This window comes from Doryrhamphus excisus, chromosome 1 (assembly GCF_030265055.1).
Source record: "Doryrhamphus excisus isolate RoL2022-K1 chromosome 1, RoL_Dexc_1.0, whole genome shotgun sequence".
In the NCBI taxonomy this organism is placed as follows: Eukaryota; Metazoa; Chordata; class Actinopteri; order Syngnathiformes; family Syngnathidae; genus Doryrhamphus; species Doryrhamphus excisus.
This window is the reverse complement of record NC_080466.1, coordinates 898,693-919,530: the sequence shown is the minus strand read 5'-3', so window position 1 is coordinate 919,530 and position 20,838 is coordinate 898,693. Positions and strand designations below refer to the sequence as shown.

Sequence of the window (20,838 nt, the reverse complement as noted above, 5' to 3'; positions counted from 1 at the left end):
CAAAGATACTATTTATTAACATTAAATCCAATATTAATTTATCAATTTAATCGCTATAAACGAGGGATGACAACATGCAAAAGCGCTGGCAGAAAAGGTTGACACAACGACAGTATGACCTTGACTTCTCAGTTCCGCTTGTTGTCTGCGTCTTTCAAAGATACTTTTGGAGCATTCGTTGAAATCAACACCATATGGTGAAAAACAATAAATGTCATCATGTTTATGCACCGTTTGGCATGCCGGCATGATGGATGCAGTTAATTTGTTGCCCTTCATTAATATGTATCGTCGAACACCTTTGGAGAGCAACCCAACCAAAAGATCCCGTCCTTCCCCCATACCTCCATCTGTCCTTCTAGTTAACCTCTTCAAACCTGGACCTAAGAGGGCCATTTTGCTGGAAAAAGACTAAATAAATAAGATTTTTGTGTGAAAGGTCTACATCAGGGGTGCTCACACTTTTTCAGCATGCGAGCTACTTTTAAAATGACCGAGTCAAAATGATCTACCCACTACAAAAATGCAAAACATCTATTTATTTTCAAATGTATTGAGGATTATTTGTACGTACAATGTATGTTGATGTACCTTACATAACCAAATGAGCCAATATTGCAAAACACACATAATTAACTATTAACATTTTTTGTAATTACCTGAGTTTACTTTGATGACTTGCACGGAATTGAACCAGCCAGGGATGCATAGTCCGGACAGTAGCTGCTGATAGCCAGCCTCAAGCACACTTCCAAATGTTCATGTACATTGTGAAAAAAAAGTCCACCTCCCATTCCGTATGGAAGTGATATGTTTTTGCCTTTTTACTTGGTCCAGCTCCTTCACTCATTTTAGTGACCATAAACTTTAGCGAGGGCTTTAAAATCTCGCAATTCGCCGACTAGCTTAGCACTTTGCATCGTTGTTTACGCATGAGCGGTGACCTAAAGGTCAAAATTCAGTTGTCATCTGATTGGTTGTCCTGTATGTCAATCAAGTAACGGGGATGGATGATAGGCTGACATCGTAAGTTCTGCTGCACTTAGAGACGTTGTTTGATTTGATTGGTCGCCCGAAGGGCAACATTCAGTTGTCATCTGAATGGCTGCCCTGTATATCAATCAAGTGACGGCATTGATGCTGGGATGATATTTTTTTAATGTCACGCCGCGATCGACCAGCGATCGACCAGTACCACCTCCGCGATCGACCGGTAGCTCGCGATCGACTTAATGAGCACCCCTGGTCTACATGGATGGTCTTAGTATGAAAGCAAAGGGATAATTCTAAATGAAGCTGCTTCTTCAGTGAGTTGTAGCCATAAAGGAATTTAATTGGCTTCTGTATTCCTAAAATTGCGATTTCGCTTTTAAGTGACGTTCTTCCAGTTAGATGGCTATCGATACAAGGGTCGCTCAGAAGTTAATACTACAAATACCCCCGGTACTGAGGTCCGGACGTCTTAAAAAGTCCATATAGCTTACTTGTGTTTCAGGTATGATGGGCCCATCCTCAGGTGAACTTCTGAAGAACATAGACAAAGGGGGTGTGACAATAACAGGGCTGGGTCTGATGAAACCGCTCAGGTCACAGCTTGGGATGTCATTCTCCTCCTAAAAACGGACATTGTACACATGTCAATCAATGTCAATCAGTCTTTCCTTTTACTCACCGATTCATCGACATCGGCAACACATGTCAAAAAACCATCCATTTTTTGAGAGTAAAGCGGATCGGATCAAAGTACGACTCACCTTCTTCATAGCCAGTGTGTCCATCACGTAAAAGACATTCCAAGGCACCCACACGGTTCTGTACTGGGTCATGAACGGGGAACGTTCAAAGCTCAATGTAAGGGAGGCTCCACCGTTGGCCAACAAATCAAACCTACGGCACATTGAGTAGAAATGTCACTACACTTAAGTCGATTGTTTAACCAAGGGTTTCAAACATGTACACATTTAACACGATAATGCTAGCATTGTAGGCTAATCGTCATAAATGTGTGCATACTCACTGAGGCAGATAGATACTATAATAAGGGATGACGCATTGGAACCAAATATAAATACATGTATTATATTCATCATACAGCATACATACATGCCATCTTTGCGTGTAACAGTGTGTCCATGTTCAGGGTAGTGAACAAACGACACATTGACTCCAATCAGAGGCGTTCCATCTGCGGTCAAAACCTGGCCCCGGATTATTGACACCAAGCTGAAGGAAGACAAACCAAAAGATAGTATTAGAGATGCTCGATGTAGGATTTTTATATTCAATATACCGATATGGTCCAGTGCTTCATTACTAATACCAATAATGTCAGATCATATCTCGTGTAACGAGTGAACACAATATATACGTCCTTTATTGTGATGACACCGTATGCATTTCATAAATAAACACTGCTGATCCAAAATAAGTCATATTTATTCATTTAGTCACTCAAAAAAAAATAATGACTAATTAAAGTAAGACGCCTTACTTCATAACCCTGACATAACCAGCTCTTTCATTGCAGACTGAAGATACTTTATTTCAATACGTAGATAGCATCTGACACAATGTACCGCAGGGTGTTTTTATTATGAAGTGCATTGTTTTGCCTTTTGGCTCCTGACAATGTGTGCAGTGACAGCGAGACAAGGCTACCTGCATGCTAATAAAACCAACCCCCGAGCTTCATGGCTGCCGTGCTTTCATCGTGTCAAATTATTAAAACCCTCTGTTACTCATATTTACAATCCAGAGGCCAAACTTGGATATAATCCCATACTGCGGACATAATGACTGAGCTGAGCCAGCAAACCTGTTGCTATGTGGAGCACATCATCGCTTCTATCATCATCAACAATATCTTCATCAGCAGAATGGCAGATACCAATATGAACTGAGAGATAATTTTTATGCAAATAATTACCCTAAGAGAAACCATTATACAGGGTGCTCCAAAAAATGTACACTCTGTAGCATCTGATAAAGACATAGTTTTGTTTCTTTGCAGATGAAACCCATTGAAATGAATGATGGCAGCCAGAATACACAAAAAAATTAATAAATACCAAGGAAATTGTTCCACGATATGTGCCATTCCATTGCTTTGCATTGTCAGCAGAAATTCTATTACAATTTGAAAATTTAAAAAATGCTAATAATTATTATTCATTCATTTTCTATGCCCTTTATCCTTATTTGGGGTTGCACGGTAGATGAGTGGTTAGCACGTAAGCCCCACAGCTAGGAGACCCGGGTTCAATTCCACTCTCGGCCATCTCTGTGTGGAGTTTGCATGTTCTCCCCGTGCATGCGTGGGTTTTCTCCGGGTACTCCGGTTTCCTCCCACATTCCAAAAAAAAAACATGCTAGGTTAATTAGCCACTCCAAATTGTCCATAGGTATGAATGTGAGTGGGAATGCCCGAAGACAGCTGGGATAGGCTCCAGCACTCCCGCGACCCTTGTGAGGATGAGCGGTAGAAAATAAATACATTAAAGAATTATCTTCATTTGGGTTGCGTGTATGCTGGAGCCTATCCCAGCTGACTTTGGTACACCCTGGACTGGTCGCAAGTCAATATAGACAAATATACTATGTATATAATTATATATATATATATGTATAATATAGGGCGGCACGGTGGTCTAGGGGTTAGCGCACAGACCTCACAGCTAGGAGACCAGGGTTCAATTCCACCCTCGGCCATCTATGTGTGGAGTTTGCATGTTCTCCCCGTGCATGCGTGGGTTTTCTCCGGGTACTCCGGTTTCCTCCCACATTCCAAAAACATGCTAGGTTAATTAGCCACTCCAAATTGTCCATAGGTATGAATGTGAGTGTGAATGGTTGTTTGTCTATGTGTGCCCTGTGATTGGCTGGCGACCAGTCCAGGGTGTACCCCGCCTTACGCCCGAAGACAGCTGGGATAGGCTCCAGCACCCCCCGCGACCCTCGTGAGGAAAAAGCGGTAGAAAATGAATGAATGAATGTATAATATAAAAATATAATAATGTATAAAAAATAATAAAAATAATAATAATATAAAAATATAATATATAAAATATAATATAAAAATAAAACAATAATATATATAATAATAGACAAACAACTCCACATTTGCATACTGCTATATTGTCCTAGCACAGGTTATGTTTTTCTATCAGAAGTTTATTAGGAATGAGCCTTCAAGAGTGGATCTTTCTAAAATGACAACATCATGAAAACTATGTATGCAATACTTGCAGTGCAACACGTATTTATATATAGTATACGTATATATATCATATAGTGTGAGACATGCTTGCCTTTTATTGAATGGACTCTCTGCTGGGATGACATGAGTGGATCCAGGGCCAAGTAAGAAATGTATACGCTGGTAAAATGACCTGGCAGCCTGAAAAAAAAAAAAAAAGTGCAACACCTCAGAAAAAAAGACTGCAGCTTCCTGACTTTCTTGGACATGAAGTTTGTGTTCTGTAATCTTCTTACCTGCTGAGGAGCCAGCGAGGATGGAGACTGGCTAAGTACTTCCACCGGGTCAGGAGAGCCTTTACAGTACAACTGGTTCTGACAGGAGAGCTGCAGACAGCAGTCTGGATCCATACAATCGGTCAAGCCATCTGAGACACAAACACCCAAAGCACACCATAGCTGAAGCCGAGGCGCATGTCAGAACGAGATTACAGTGGAAAAGTAGGAAAATAAATTGGATAAAAACGGGGAGACTGGGGAGACATGAAGTAACGGGGGCGTAATGGTCTGCGTCCCGACTGACTCTTATTTCGGTCACTTCCTGTCTTATTTCTGGTACTTAATTTGGTGTCATGGGTCAGGTGGACACTACTGGTAAACATTCCCATTCTTAAACCCTGCGTCCACACCAGGAACATCTTAGGATAATCCTCTTGTGTCTGAGCCATGACTTCCTTGTTACTCTTTCTGCTTGTTAATACAGTAAACCTCGGATATATCGGACTCGGATATATCGGAAATTCGCTCACAACGGACAGATAAAAAAGAACCGATTTTTCTGTAATGCATTTCCAATAAAAATTCATTGCATATATCGGATTTTTTTAAACGGATTTCGCCTATTTCGGACAAAATCTCCAGTCCCGTTCCAATGCATTTCCATGAAATTTCCCTGGCATATATCGGATGGCCGCATCGTGGCGCTCCGATTCGCCGAATCGTGACAGGCCGCTATACGACGTCATTTGCAGCGTTTGCAGCGTTGCCTGCGCGTCCAGATACATTGGAAACATAGTCAAGGAAGTGCCTTTTTATAACGGATAAAATCCCATTTACGCATATACCGGATATAAATCCGATATATGCGTAAAACGGACATTTTCCGGTATACGCATATAACAGATTTCGCTTATATCGGACAAAACCAGTGGGAACAATTGAATCCGATATATCCGAGGTTTACTGTATATCATATTACACTCTTTATTGCTCTCTGGTTCTACCATATCTTACTTATTTTGTGGAAATATGGGCTAATAACTATAAAAGCAATCTTCACTGGCTAAATGTACTGCAAAAAAGGCCAGTAAGGATAATTCATAATGCCGCCTACAGAGAACATACTTATTTCTAAAATCACAAATACTTCAACTTGCTGATATAGTTCATCTTCAAACAGCTAAAATAATGCATAAGGCTAAAAATAACCAATTAGCTAAAAATGTCATCCAATACTTCTCTACAAGAGAGGAGAAATATGATCTCAGGGAAGAAGTACATTTGAAACACTTCTATGCTAGGACTACGTTAGCGTTAGCATAGCATTTCAGTATGTGGAATCAAACTATGGAATGGATTGAGTAAGGGAATCAAACAATGCACAACGATGAGCCAATTCAAGAAACAATACAAGCAGTTGATGTTTGCTAAATACAAGGATGAAGAGTCTTGAACCAGTCATGATGTGCTATATATATCACTATATTGACACGCACTATGGTACACATTATGGCATTGGATGCTCATATCACCTAGTACTTCGGTACGAGGTACATTATTAAAAAAAAAAAACAAAAAAAAAACCTTAAACTGTATTATGAAAGCAGGAAGTGAACAAATGTAAGAGTTAGTGATTGTAAAAGTACCAGATGGAGGGGTAGGATTTAATAAGCTTTGCTTCTTCCTACTCCTTTTGGACATGTGGAACTGGGAACTGATTATGGGATGCACTCAATTGGAATCTGATGCATGTTCAAATGAAATTAAACCATTACCATTACCATTACCATTACTATACAATCAAGATTGAGTACATGGTGATTAACATAAATAATAATATTCATACACGTCTCATCTTAAAGACAACTTTAACCAGAATATTGTAACTAGTATTGATTCAATTAACCCGTACGTGAACTTACCTCCTTCGTTGTCTTTGCCATCAGTGCACAGCGTTTCCATGGCTACGTGACATCCGGCTCCTCTCCATCCCGACTGGCAGACACAGTGCCAGCCACTGGGCTCCAGGGTGCATCGTCCATTGTTGTTGCAGAGGCCCGGACAGCCCTCTGATCGGGTCAGAAAATACAGTTGGGAAAGTTAGATGAATGAGTGGGATGGGGTCCATGAGTGGAAATAGGCTTCAACCAACATACATTTTGGAAAGTTGGTGGAAAATAGTTTAGCAATAGAGAGGAAAGTGCATAAAGGCCACCGTGGGTAAATAACTTGGCATTCACGGTTGCCAACAGCCCGGGATGACTTTCTTAAATGATATTTTATTGGGTCCAATCTTCCTACACAGCACTGAAGTCAGCTTATATGAACCCTGATAATATAACATTAAATATATTGTGTGCTCGCTAAGTAATCTACACTAATTCTAGCAAAAAAGAAAAAAACAAATGTGCAAATAATAATATTAATACTAATACGGGGCAAAGTAGAAAACAGTAAACAGATTAGTAAGTATGGAAAGGTAAAATTAGAAATACAGACAATAAAATAGGGGTAAAACCAGCCTTATATTCAAACTAGTGTGTATATTATATTGTAATTACAGACAGTTGATTATGTTTAATATAGGAAAAAAAACATCTGACACATAAATATATGATTATTTAGCTGCAAAGGATGTGGACTGTCTTCAAAAACACCTGTCTTCAAAAATCCATATTGGTTTAAGCCCAAATGTGTGAAAGTAATAATGTGGTCCTATGGAAGCACATGAACTGATAGTCCCAGAGACAGACGACAAAAAAAAAAAAATGATTAAGAGATTAACCCACAAGTAAGACAAATATGTTGTAGTTTCACATGAATGACTTTGACTGCAGCCAAGCGTCTGTACTGCACAGCTTCAACAGTTATCTCAAAAATGTTTTTTCAATTATGTTATGTTTCATGTTATTTAAATTTTTCAATTTCAACTAAAAAAAAAAAATATTATTTTAGTAAAGGATGTACCCAATAGTGTGGACATATGATATAGATCAATGATTAATATAGTTTCATTGAAAAAAAGATAAATAAATAAAAATAAATTAAATTGTTATACCAAAATAATTAAAGTGAATGTGAATGTAAATAAAAAAAAAAAAATAAAATAAAACATCTATAAAATACCAAAAATTTACAAATTAGACGCATTATTGATTTATTGTATTATTTTTAATTTTTATACGTATTGCCGTTAATTGGTTGGCCGTGATGAATTTCCGTCCTTATATATAAAGTCTAATATTTTCATAGTTAAAGTATAGAAAACCTGTTTACAACCATGTAAATACAGTTTTTAACGTTATCACAGCCATCAGGACATAATCCAACACCCCTATAGTCACCTTTACACTCGTATTACCCGATATAGTAAACAATAATAACATAAAATATATCTTGTGTGTTGCTATTAACATGTTCCCCAGGGGAGCTGAGTGACAGGCGGACAGGAAGTGACATCAGGGGTTCAGAGTTGAATTTTAGCTTGGCGTGGGTTATAGCCAGAGCAGTAGTAGTAATAGTAGTAGTAGTTGTATTAGGGATTGTTGTTCTTGTTGTGAGATATTTCAGACCCGTAATAAAAGTGATGAGGTCTGGTGTTTGTGTGTCAGCCCAAGATTACAGTAGCAGTACTGACACTTAGTGGCCAGTGTACGTACTGTATCATTCACAGCGTTATATATAAATGCATCACAATTCAGCCATGATTAAGCTTAATTTAGGCAAAAATATACATACAATTTTCTTCAATATGCATGTTTTTTGACTAAAAATAGGCACTTTATTTATTAATTAATATATTTTGGAAAAACTGCGATACAGTGAAGATGAAAATCCGAACTGGAAAGTGGTGAGGGACGACTTTATATGCATTTTTGCAAATGTGTCCAGACTGTGGGTACACCCTGTAGTATAATATGGTGATGGGCAATGGAGCACTGATAATAATACCAAAAATATTTTAAGGATTCAAAAAAATCTCAAATCAGAGGACAATGGAAAATCTTGCAATAAAATCAACAAGACTTTTTTCCCCTTCAAGTTAAACCTCATTTCATTAAAATCCTTCTTTTAACCAGAAGTGGAAAAAAAAAAAAATCCCATGTTGGCATCCATGTGAAAACACAACAGGCCGAGAGTGGCACATGACGTAAAATGCTGGTGAATGCGGTTGGGGCGGCATGCCTCCAAAGATATCGTGTACTTGATGCCTGCGTGGAGCGTTCCATCGCCACAGACTACACAGCCAGGCTTTATTGGAAAGAACAACTTTCAGAACCAAGCCAAGCTTTGCTGAAGAGACAGAATGAGTTTCAACGTGGGGTTGAGGACAGCGTGAAGATCATGAAAAGATCATGAAAAGATCATGAAAAGATCATGAAAAGATCATGAAAAGATCATGAAAATACAGAAATACAGTCAACACAAACGTATACGTCAGGCTTCTGTGTGCAAGGCAGCAACGGGAGTCACATTGTGGGCCGTCTGTGTTGTGGTCTGATATTCTGACGGGAAGCCCAAATGCTCATGGAACCAGCAACATAGAACCAAACTATAGGCATCGATCAAGTATAGTGATAAAAATAGCATACAAAAGAACAAAACCACATGAGGGACAATGTGTACAATTTGTGTACAAGTTTTAGTGTGAACGCTGAAGAGCTGTATAAGAAATGTGGAATTAAGTGTGATTTTTTTGGGATGTGGAAAATTGTTAGTCTGAATATTTTTTTAATGTAGGAATGGGTTGAGAAATGTTGGGAAATTATTCAAATTCCCTTTTTTTTGCAGGCCCGAAAATACAGAATTGCAGGAAAAACATGGCTTTTTGGAATGTGCTGGTTTCAAACTGCGGTTTTGGGCACGTTGGTGCAGAATAACATACTGTATGTGTCGATGCGCTTCAGAATTCACACAATAAAAAAAAAAAAGAATAAAAATAAAGAAAAGTACGATGAACGCCAACAACAAAGCGGGTGACGTGTTTGTCATTTAGGGCAGTGGAGCCTCTGATTCAGTCTTTGGGGAAATGAATTACCTTTATATCCTGAGAAAAGGAGAGGCCACAAGGAAGAGAGGGAGGACAATTAGGGGGGGAGGGAATATAAATGGAAGAAAAGCAGCCCTGCCAAATACACTCCTGGTAATGAACAGATAGATGGACTCTGCAGCCAAAAGGAGAAGAAAGCGGGAATAGTTGGGATAATGATAAAAAATCCAAAAGAAATCTTAAGTTTTGTGTGCATGTACAAGATCTATACATGGATGATCCTGGTATGAAACCCAAGACGAGACTTTGACGGTTACAGTTCTTGTGAAAATGTTCCAACCTTTGCTACTAACGATGAGAAAAAGAAGCCGCTTGTTCAGTGACTTTTGCCCCGGGCTCACGCTGGATCCATCATGGCCGCCGGAAGCACCAGCTCCGTGAGGCAAAACGTAATGAATCCATTCAGGTTCAAACTTTTTTCATCACAAAGGCACCAAAAAACATCCAAATCTAATAAATAAATACTGTTTACCACAAGTTACCACCAGTTATCGCCTGAAAATCTGCTCTCATAGCGTCACTGCGGCAAGTGATCGCACTTGATCAGGATCAGGACCGCAGCCGCAACGGATCCAGTGTGAGCCCGGAATAATACTTGTTCTATTAGTGTTAGATTAAGTTAGGTTTGTGGCATTAGTGTTTTGTTTTTAATGAAGTTATTCTTGACATAAACTGGTCTTGGATTTTTTAAATGACTAAATGTCATCTAAAAGTTTTTTTACCGTAAGTTTAAACAATAGGCTTATTCAGGCAAACATCTAAAACAGAGGTAGGGAACCTATGGCTCGGGAGCCAGGTAGGGCTCTTTTGATGACTGTATCTGGCTCTCAAGCATTTACCACAATAAAAATGTATTTTTGCTAACATTTTAAAGAAAACACAGAAATGACTGTTAAAAATAATATTCAAAATCAAAACTTTCTTATGCATTTTAATTCGTCCATCTATTTTCTACTGCAATACGGCCGACCATATCTATCTTTCTTGATGATATTTTCCAGGTCAAACACCAAAACTTGATTATTACTGGGTAATGCGGTAGTCTACCTCGGTCATTGAGATGTCAACATGTAAATATAAACTTTCCTCCTTTAGTCAAATAGTCACCTAGCTAAAGCTGCAGAACTAAGCCTTTTGACGAAGATGGCCAAAAGAATGAAATACATGTACGGAGTACGGTTCAAAACTATGCAGCAGCAGAAGTTGCATTAATGGCAGCAAGTATTTGATTTATTATTAGACACTACGCTGCTCACAAAAGTATGCTGGCCACACCCCATTGGCGTGGGGTAGTGTGCCTGGTCTACGTAATTAGAGCCCATTATATCTAAAACTGTTGGTCTTACATAAAAATGCACACATTTTATTGCATTCAATGTTTAAAAAAATGTATATGGCTCTCACAGATACACATTTTAAAATATCTGGCCTTCATGGCTCTCTTAGCCAAAAAGGTTCCCGACCCCTGATCTAAAAGCATGTGTATTAGCACGTAGATAAAGAATTAACATATAAAAAAAACAACCTAAAAGCGCTGCAAATGTTACTGTAAAAAACATTATATTCTTCAAAATGCTTCATTTCCAGTACCTGAGCTGTTTCCCAGACATCCATGCTTAATAGGCTTAAAATGAGCTAACATGATTCAATAATGTCACAGCTTAAAGAGCCGAGAGAACATCACAAAAAAAAAAACAATCCTACAAATGTTCTGTCAAATGTTCTGACTGACATCTTTAGCGGCAAATTGAGTGTGATTACGCCGGATTAAACCCATTCACACTCGTGTGGGCGAAGAGTAGAGCATAACAACATAAGACGGACAGAAGGGGAAACAGCTTGGAGCAAAAAAAATGTACACAAGACACCGGGCCAAGACTTCATCCACTACATCAGAAACTTATTAATTTTGTTTGTGCAATCGTGATCTCGTCTGCGGAAGGAAAATATTTCTCATGGCTGCCTCAGGTTACTGGGGATAAATATCAAAATATGACATACTGTACAGTGGGGAGAATAAGTATCTGATGCCCTGCTGATTTTGTAAGTTTACCCCATTACAAAGACATCAGTGGTTCATCATTTTTATGCTAGCTTTAATGTAACAAAGAGAGACAATATATTAAGGGAAATAGATATTGGTTCCCCAACCAACCAGCAAGCATTCAAGCGGGTATGATTCCGTGGAACACAGAAATTAGTCCTGGCCCTTTAAGTCGAGGTCACAACCGTTCGTACGGACTCTTACGGATGGTCGATGTGCAAAAAAAACCTAAATAAACACGTGCAAAATTATTGAGAAATAGATGGTTCTCTGTCATATCAAGCAAACTCTACAAGTGCTTAGTTTTTTTCAGGTCACAAGACAAACTTAAGTACTTTGTACTTTGTACTTTGGCCAATGTCTGTTGTACATTTTGCTTGTGTCCGGTTTGGACAAAATGTCAACGTTTCTGTACGTTGCAATTGCGGACTCAATCATGTTTGTGGTAAGGATCGTACGTCATTGGTACGCAGAACGAACAGCATAGTTCTAGCAACCTTCATTGCACCTTTGATACACGGTCTTACAATTTACGTGTACTGGCTGTACGAATGAATCAACAACAGTAGCCTCAGATTTTGCGCACGGTATGCACGTTCAACTTACAGGGTCCGGTTGTGACCAAGGCTTTAGCAAAGTAATCCTAATCTCAGGTCATCATGTGGATAAAGACACCGGTCACAGAAACAGTCTAATCAATTCAAACCTCTTCACCACCATGGGAAAGACCAAAGAGCCATCAAAGGGCCTCAGGGACAAGACTGTAATACACTATATGACAATCAGCAAGAAGAAAGGTGAAGGTCCAACACAGCTAAGAACAAGCTAAGAACTGCTTTGTGATGCCAAGGGAGTTGGGAGCACGGTCACTAAGAAAAGCATCAGTACGGCATTTATAAAATTTGTAATGGTTGACACCCTGCAGTGCCCACAAGGTCCTCCTGATGAAGAAGACACATGCACCTCCTTGGCATCAAGTAGACTGGACGTGTTTGGAGAAATGGTGAATACGAGCCCACCACCATCACCGTTACTGTCAAACCTGGAGGTGGAAACACGTGTGCAACCCTGGTGACCAAGAACAAGACAAGTCTGACCTCCGTTGTGTTTTTTTTACATTCTGTCTCTCTTTGTTCCAATAAAACAACCTTAAAAACAATCATATCTTCGTGACTTTGAGAGGTAAACTAAGGTAAAAATCAGCAGAGGATCAACTAACTATTTCCCTCACTGATGTTTCCATTGTTTTCAAAAGAAGCAGATGGGAACTTCTTTGCTGTTTTTTTAAAAAGAGCAAAGTTCAATGCCTTTTATTTCCCTTCATACTGAGGAGCGTTCATGTTGGAGTGATGCAAATGGGAATCCGATTGTAAAATAAAACAAAACAAACAAACAAAAAAAACATTACATAGAAAGGTGTGCGAAATTTAGGAGCAAACGATTGTAAGATTGAAAGGAGAAAATATTATAGCGTTGGAGAAAAGGAAAAGGTAAAAATGATGGAAGATATTAGAACAAAAAAAATTACTATAGGGATAAACATACGTATATTAGAATAATATATAGCATCAAATTGCAGCCCTATTTTTTCAAGTACTTCAGTATTTTGTCCATTTTGCGAAACAAAAATTAAGAGCTGCGAGGAAAAATACCCCCCCCCCAAAAAAAAAAAAAAAAAAATACCAAGACCAAATCTAATCTTCATGAGGAGGATTTAGTGAAGGAATGTTGCATTGTATTATACTGCATTCATTTAGCTCAGGGGTGTCCAAAATGTGGCCTGGGCCCCATTTGTGGCCCATAGCCATTTTTTTAACATATTAAAAAAATAAATTACAAAAAAATAAAACAACACATAACAAACATAAGAAAAAAGAGCAAAAATGTCAGCTTAAAAAAAAAGCTTCAATGTTAATTCTAATTTAAAAAGTATACAGTATTTAACAAAAATATTCCCCACATCTTTTGATTTTTCACTTTGCCACCCTCACTGGAAAAAGTTTGGACACCCCTACTTTTGCAAATGAACAGATAACTGCACAAAACAATTAAAAGAATATACACCATATGATGGAGAAGTACATGATGAGTAAGAGAACAGAGGAAGAGGGGAAAAGAGTACAGTACCTTTTACTCTAATATCCGGATTGTGAGCTTTTAAAGAAGACAAAGAGAAGTGGAAAGACTTTAGTGTAGAGAATTGGCCTCCAATACCAACCATCACATCTCATGACAGAAACCAGTAGGTGATTTACTCGCCGGATGATGGAGGAGGGAGGAAGGAGATATCCGATTAGATATCCAATTAGACACACACAAGTTCAGGGAAAACAAAGTGAAATCATTTGTACTAACCAGCATGCATATTATATAATAAAGTCATGGATGGGGTCTCGCCAATATCGAAAGGCAGTTCGCTGTCGGTACCCGGATGCTGCACTCAAAACACCCAAAATGGTGAATGTGGGGTGCTCGATGAAGTAAATCCATTACTCTTGTGGCAATGACGATTACAATCATTTCCTGCTTCTTCTTCTGTTCGCCGCCATTATTTCAAGTTAGTGTCTCCCCTTTTGAGGGTGCTACGTGGTGTCCATCGCCACACACTCACCATTTTGACCCTTTTGAGCGCAACATTCAGGTAGTGCATTATTTGATTACAGAGATATTTGGGTGTGTGTCCTAAGGAAAATGAATAATACACTTATGCAATCAAAAGACAAAGGTGGCATGACTCGGGTGGTGGTAGAATAGTCGTCTCGATCCTCAGTCCTCCTTAATTATGTCAAAGTATCGTTAGGCAGGATAGTTACTGCTGATGCTGCGTCAGGTTCAGGAACAGCTTTTTCCCAACAGCTGTCTCCTTGCTGAACTCTGCCCCCCATTGCCCACCCATTCCACTACGTACATCCCCCCGCTGACCTATGCCCTCCCCCATCACTTCATTGCACTATTGTACTATTGCACTACTGTACATATACTATCTGTTGATTCATTGATCACACTGTTCATAATTTATATAATCTGCAATAACCATACTCTACTCTAGTCACTTCACTGCAATACTGTACATATTACTGCTATTATATATTGTCATATCCATACTGTTTATAATCTGTATAATCTACAATAGCCATATTATAGTCATTTCCATACCCTAGTCACTCCATTGCAATATTGTATATATTACTGTTATTATATATTGTCATACCCATACTGTTTATAATCTGTATAATCTGTATAATCTACAATAGCCATATTATAGTCATTTATATCCCTGTACATATCCTCACTGTATTATAGTCATAGCCTGTATAGTTTTATTTACATAGATCTGTCCATACTAATGTACTTATAAAAAATTGCACTTCTGGTTGGATGCTAACTGCATTTTGTTGCCCTGTACAAGTGACATGAGCAATAACAATAAAGTTGAATCTAATCTAATCTAATCTAATCTAATCTAATCAGTAGTGAAATACTGTTTACCATTCCTCCATTGTAAATACAGAAGTACACCAATTGAGACACAATCCTGGACACACCCTTAATAATCACCATCTTGGCTATGCAGCGCACATAACAAGTGGTGAGTTAACCCCTTGAAACGTGGGGGTACATGCAACAAAAGGAAAAAAGTCATAAATTCGTTTTGTAGACATAAAAAGGTGACAGATATTTTATGGGGTAATCCAAATGTTGGCAATAATGCTCAGTTGAGCGGTTGCAATAAAGTTATTGCAACCATTAAAAATGAAAAAGTAGCAGGTAAATGTTGTGATTGTTATTTCCGGCAAGTGCACCATTCCTGGGTTTGGGATGGCACTAAACTGTGTGCCGGAATTAAATACGCAATGTATACAGTATTCCATTTGAGCAAGAACACATTTTTTTTTTTTTACAGGAATACTGTGTAAAATATTCCAAATATTTATTTTACGATACAGAAAGTGAGATCATAGCTTCACGTCGTTTCATACGTGATGTGAATGTCCCGTTTGGAACCAAAGGAAATTAAAAAGCGAGTCTTGTGAGTTTAATGCGAAGCCGTTCCGCCACGCCAGTGTACAATTCCTCTAAACAAACAAGCGTTCTGTTAGCTAAGCGCTAAATAGATTTCTCCTCGTCTCGCTGTTGTTCTCTCCCGGCTCGCCGTGAGTCACATGGAACGTGTGCCTGCAAGTGATAATAACCGAAGCCAATTTGCGGCTCTTTGACAGCGACACTGTGGCTGTCAGTCTGTTTGACAACACTTTTCATGTCAAGTGTTTGTTGACGAAGCGAGGCCATCGCAAATGTCCGACTATTTCAGCTGGCGAAGCCACAACAACACAATTATGTATTTGATGCGTCGACGCAGCTTTTTCCGCTGCGCATTTGACTTGACTTGGGCACCGTCTGCATGTTGTGTATTTATAAAAGTGTGACGCAAACCACCGTCTGTTCGATACCACCTTGCCAGCACCTTTAAGTCAAAGGTGTTTGTCAGGTCAGTAGAGGATCGTGACGTCTTTGTGAGAACAAGAGTGACATGGGAAGAACCAGGGCTTGACAATAACGTTGTACCGATGTTAGAACAAAATTGGGGCAAGTAAATCCAATCAGTGATATTCCCGTCGGGCAAGTGCACTTTAGCATGCCGTACTGCCAAGAGTTTTTTTTAAAGCGGTTCTTGTTGGGTGTTGGTAAAACACGGACTGCGGAATTCCACTGGTAATTTGCAAACCAATCCTTGCAAATCTTGAAATGCAATCAGAATCGTTTATTTAGACCGCGGTCCGTGGATTACCCACATCCGTTCTTGTTGGTTCTTGATCAACCAATCATCTATCATGGCGTCCCTGCCAACATGGTCTAATTCTTCAACAACTTGTGAAGGAAAACATCAAAAAGTGATGAAGCAGTGCCTCCTAAACAAGTATTTTATTAGCGGTTAGCAAATCAAATGATGGCACAGGTGAGTGAATCACATTGCTGTGACAATTTGAAGTGGTCACAATGAAACACCAGCGATTAGATCAGGGGTGGGCAAACTATGGCCTGGGGGCCACATCCGAATATGGCCCACCTGTTCAAGCACATAATAATAATAATTAAAATAATAATAATAATACATTCATTTTCTACCGCTTATCCTCACGAGGGTCGCGGGGGTGCTGGAGCCTATCCCAGCTGTCTTGGGGCGAGAGGCGGGGTACACCCTGGACTGGTCGTAATAGTAATAATAATAATACTACTAATAATAATTCATTCATTTTTACCGCTTATCCTCACGAGGGTCGCGGGGGGTGCTGGAGCCTATGCCAGTTGTCTTGGGGCGAGAGGCGGAGTACACCCTGGACTGGTCGTAATAATAATAATAATAATAATAATAATAATAATAATAATAATAATAATAATAATAATAATAATAATAATAATAATAATAATTTCATTCATTCATTCATTCATTTTCTACCGCTTTTCCTCGCGAGGGTCGCGGGGGTGCTGAGCCTATCCCAGCTTCTTGGGGTGAGAGGCGGGGTACACCCTGGACTGGTCGTAATAATAATAATAATAATAATAAATTTATAACGCACTTTACATCAAATAAATGATCTCAAAGTGCACATATAGCAGACTACATGACACTTTTACGTGTAAAATATGTGTAAAAATATACGTGTAAAAATGGACTGTCACGTGTAAATTAGTATATAGTCTGCCCCCCCCCCCCATCAATTTTATTAAATCAATGCGGCCCGCGAGTCAAAAAGTTTGCCCACCCCTGCTGTAGGAGCTAGGTCGCTATATGCCCTTGGTAGGATCTCGCAAGTCCAAGAGTGATTCAGAAGATCCTATAACGAACAACGTTAGGAGAGGCTGCACCTCACCCAGGCAATAACCAAGCACCTGGTGGTCACCTCCATACCTCCATAGACCCACCACCTGGCAGCCGAGGACGGGCACCAGGAGGACCTGGTCTTCGCCTTGATGAAGCCACGAGGCAAAGCTCTCAATTAACCTGCTGATCTACCTTCCTACCCTCACGTATGGTCACAAGCTTTGGATCGGGACCAAAAGAGCAGGATTGCTAATAAAAACCGCCTTTCCTTAGCAGGGTGGCTGGACTCACTCCAAGAGAAAGGTCAAGGAGCTCAGTCATCCGGAAGGAGCCCTAAGTAGACCTTCACTTGGAGACCAGCCATTTGAGGTGGCTCAGGCATCTTGTTCTGAGGCCTCCTGGATGCCTGCCTGGGAGGAGGCCCGGGGTAGACCGAGGACAAGCTGGAGGGATTATTATGTTTCACAGCTGGTCTGAGTCCTCTGGTGGAACTGGAGGGGGAGGGTGGAGGCCGGGAAGCCCGGGGTTCCCTATTGAGACCGCTAGCCCACAAATAAGCAAAAGGAAATGGATAGCTGGACGGCTGAGCGGAGGGACGGCTTCTCAAATGTAAAAATACGATCAACAATCAAGTGTTTTCCTTCTTTACTGAGTCGGGGATTACCTTTTACAAACTGAACTTACTCCAGAGCGACTTATAAATAAAAAAAAAAAAATATGCTACATAAACACTGGACACCTTTTCAGTCAAGTAGCATCCTCATAATTTCTAATTACCGTATTTTCCGAACTATAAGTCGCACTTTTTTTCATAGGTTGGCCGTTCCTGCGACTTATACTCCAGAGCGACTTATAAATGAAAAAAAATGTTTATGTTACATAAACACTGGACACCTTTGCAGTCAAGTAGCATCCTCATAATTTCTAATGTACCGTATTTTCCGGACTATAAGTGGCAATTTTTTTCATAGGTTGGCTGTTCCTGCGACTTATACTCCAGAGCGACTTATAAATAAAAAAAAAAAAATATGTTACATAAACACTGGACACCTTTGCAGTCAAGTAGCATCCTCATAATTTCTAATATAATTTCTAATGTACCGTATTTTCCGGACTATAAGTCGCACTTTTTTTCATAGGTTGGCTGTTCCTGCGACTTATACTCCAGAGCGACTTATAAATTAAAAAAAATGTTTATGTTACATAAACACTGGACACCTTTGCAGTCAAGTAGCATCCTCATGATTTCTAATGTACCGTATTTTCCGGACTATAAGTCACACTTTTTTTCATAGGTTGGCCGTTCCTGCGACTTATACTCCAGAGCGACTTATAAATAATAAAAAAAAAAATTATGCTACATAAACACTGGACAGCTTTTCAGTCAAGTAGCATCCTCATAATTTCTAATTACCGTATTTTCCGGACTATAAGTCACACTTTTTTTCATAGGTTGGCCGTTCCTGCGACTTATACTCCAGAGCAACTTATAAATAAATAAAAAAAATTATGCTACATAAACACTGGACACCTTTTCAGTCAAGTAGCATCCTCATAATTTCTAATGTACCGTATTTTTGGGACTATAAGTCGCACTTTTTTTCATAGGTTGGCTGTTCCTGCGACTTATACTCCAGAGCGACTTATAAATAAAAAAAACGTTTTATGTTACATAAACACAACTTTTGTGTTCATGTTTATTTTTTGTGTAGCTGAATAAGCATTGTGTTAGCATATCTTACACCTATTCAGCCTGTTCTCTATTCTTTTATTATTGTTACAACTTGAATTCCAAGATGACGTAATGTCTGTTTTGGTCAAGTAGTTTGGAAAAAAAAATGAAAAAATGAAAAAAATGAAAAAATGAAAAAAAAGAAAAAAAAAGAAAAAAAGAAAAAAAATGCTACTTATACTCCAGTGCGACTTATGTATGTTTTTTTCTACCTAGTTATATATTTTTGGCCTTGTGCGACTTATACTCCGGAGCGACTTATAGTCCAGAAAATACGGTAATATTGTAATACACTGCTCTGCTTTCTGTGTGTGTGTGTGTGTGTGTGTGTGTGAAGACGATCCACTTACCAATATTGCAATGCTCCCCAGTCCATCCTTGGTCACACTCACACTTGCCCTCCTTACACACACCGTTCTTGCTACACATTGGATGGCAGGCCTTCTGGTCGCACACGGTTCCAGTCCAACCCTCCTCGCATCGACACAGACCACCGTAACAGACTCCATGGTTACCGCAGTCCACTTCACAGACCTCTGTTTGGAAAATTTAAATATAATATCATTTATTAAAAATGCATTAACCATTCGGGCTTCATTGAGCTCTCAGAAAATGCAGGTTCACCGTGAACCTCAGAGGTGGAGTAGCAACTCACGTCAGAAGTGCAAACTTTAAACCCCCTAGAAGTCTCTAAACGGTGGAAATTGCTATAAAGTTTGTATAGTTAACTTTATATTGAATATTATTTCCATTTGTTTAATAAAAAAAATGTATTCTTCTCTTTTCAAAACAGCAGAAAGGATGATGGATTAAAGACACTCAATAACCTTGCACACTGCAAAGGACATCGTATAAAAAAAAAAAAATCAGACTATTGTGGAGTATTGTTTTAACCCAAGATAATAAAGACAATTTACGATTTAACACAATGCAAAAAGAAATGTAATTTATATTTTTCTGGGTTCAAGGAGGTCCTAAAAAAGTATAAATATTCCTAAATATTTAATTTAATATTATATTTCTTTGTAGAAACACTACTTTCATGCATGGGGGGGGGGGGGGGGGGGGTGGACTCCCACTCCACATGTTGAATACTGTGACTGGGCAAACGTGTGATTTGCTTTAATTTAACCAAATAAACCATCCGAAATAGAAATAAATCATGATACAAACCTAAGGAACAGTCCGGCCCAGTCCAGTTCCGGTCGCAGGTACAGGCACCGGTCTCTCCATTAAATGTGCCATGGCCGGAACACTGGTCCGGACACATGGCCTTGGCAATCTCACAGCTGGCTCCACCCCAGCCGGGCTGACAGTGACACTCGCCGTGGATACACACTCCGTGGGCCGAACAGCTGGGGTCTATGCAATCCACTGCAGGCACACAAATACAGCGGTACATTCAACTGAAGAGTGCAGCTATGAAAAGGGCCGACTTTTTTGGGGGGGCATCTGGAGGGGGGGGGGATCAGGAGTTTTACTGCCATGTTATAAATAAAAGCTTGCCTGAAGCTTCCCCCCTAAGTTCATAGGAGAACATCGAGCATAGCTCAGTTTTCCTTCTGACATAATCTTACAACTTTTTTTCTCATAAAGTCAGAACTTTATTCTCCTACGGGTTTTTTCTCGTGAATTTATGACTTTATTCTAGTAAACTTACCACTTTATTCTCGTAACATTTCAAGGTTACAATTTTTCTTTCTCAATGTGGCTCT

At 39.3% G+C, this 20,838-nt stretch overlaps 1 protein-coding gene across 10 annotated transcripts in view; it reads right to left on the bottom strand.

Moving 5' to 3' along the window:
- Positions 1–20,838, bottom strand: part of LOC131134245 (teneurin-3) — a 254,858-nt gene that overhangs the window by 68,752 nt on the left and 165,268 nt on the right. For 6 of the 10 annotated variants that reach the window (XM_058079310.1, XM_058079326.1, XM_058079352.1 and 3 more), the window contains 9 exons: positions 20,297–20,497; positions 19,474–19,659; positions 13,695–13,721; positions 6,396–6,542; positions 4,492–4,622; positions 4,308–4,396; positions 2,104–2,223; positions 1,755–1,887; positions 1,485–1,613 (listed from right to left, as the gene is read on the bottom strand). In XM_058079310.1, coding sequence (XP_057935293.1) covers positions 1,485–1,613; positions 1,755–1,887; positions 2,104–2,223; positions 4,308–4,396; positions 4,492–4,622; positions 6,396–6,542; positions 13,695–13,721; positions 19,474–19,659; positions 20,297–20,497 — 1,163 coding nt within the window. The remainder of the gene's footprint in view (positions 1–1,484; positions 1,614–1,754; positions 1,888–2,103; positions 2,224–4,307; positions 4,397–4,491; positions 4,623–6,395; positions 6,543–13,694; positions 13,722–19,473; positions 19,660–20,296; positions 20,498–20,838) is intronic. The other 4 variants (XM_058079334.1, XM_058079344.1, XM_058079358.1 and 1 more) reach the window with 1 other exon arrangement.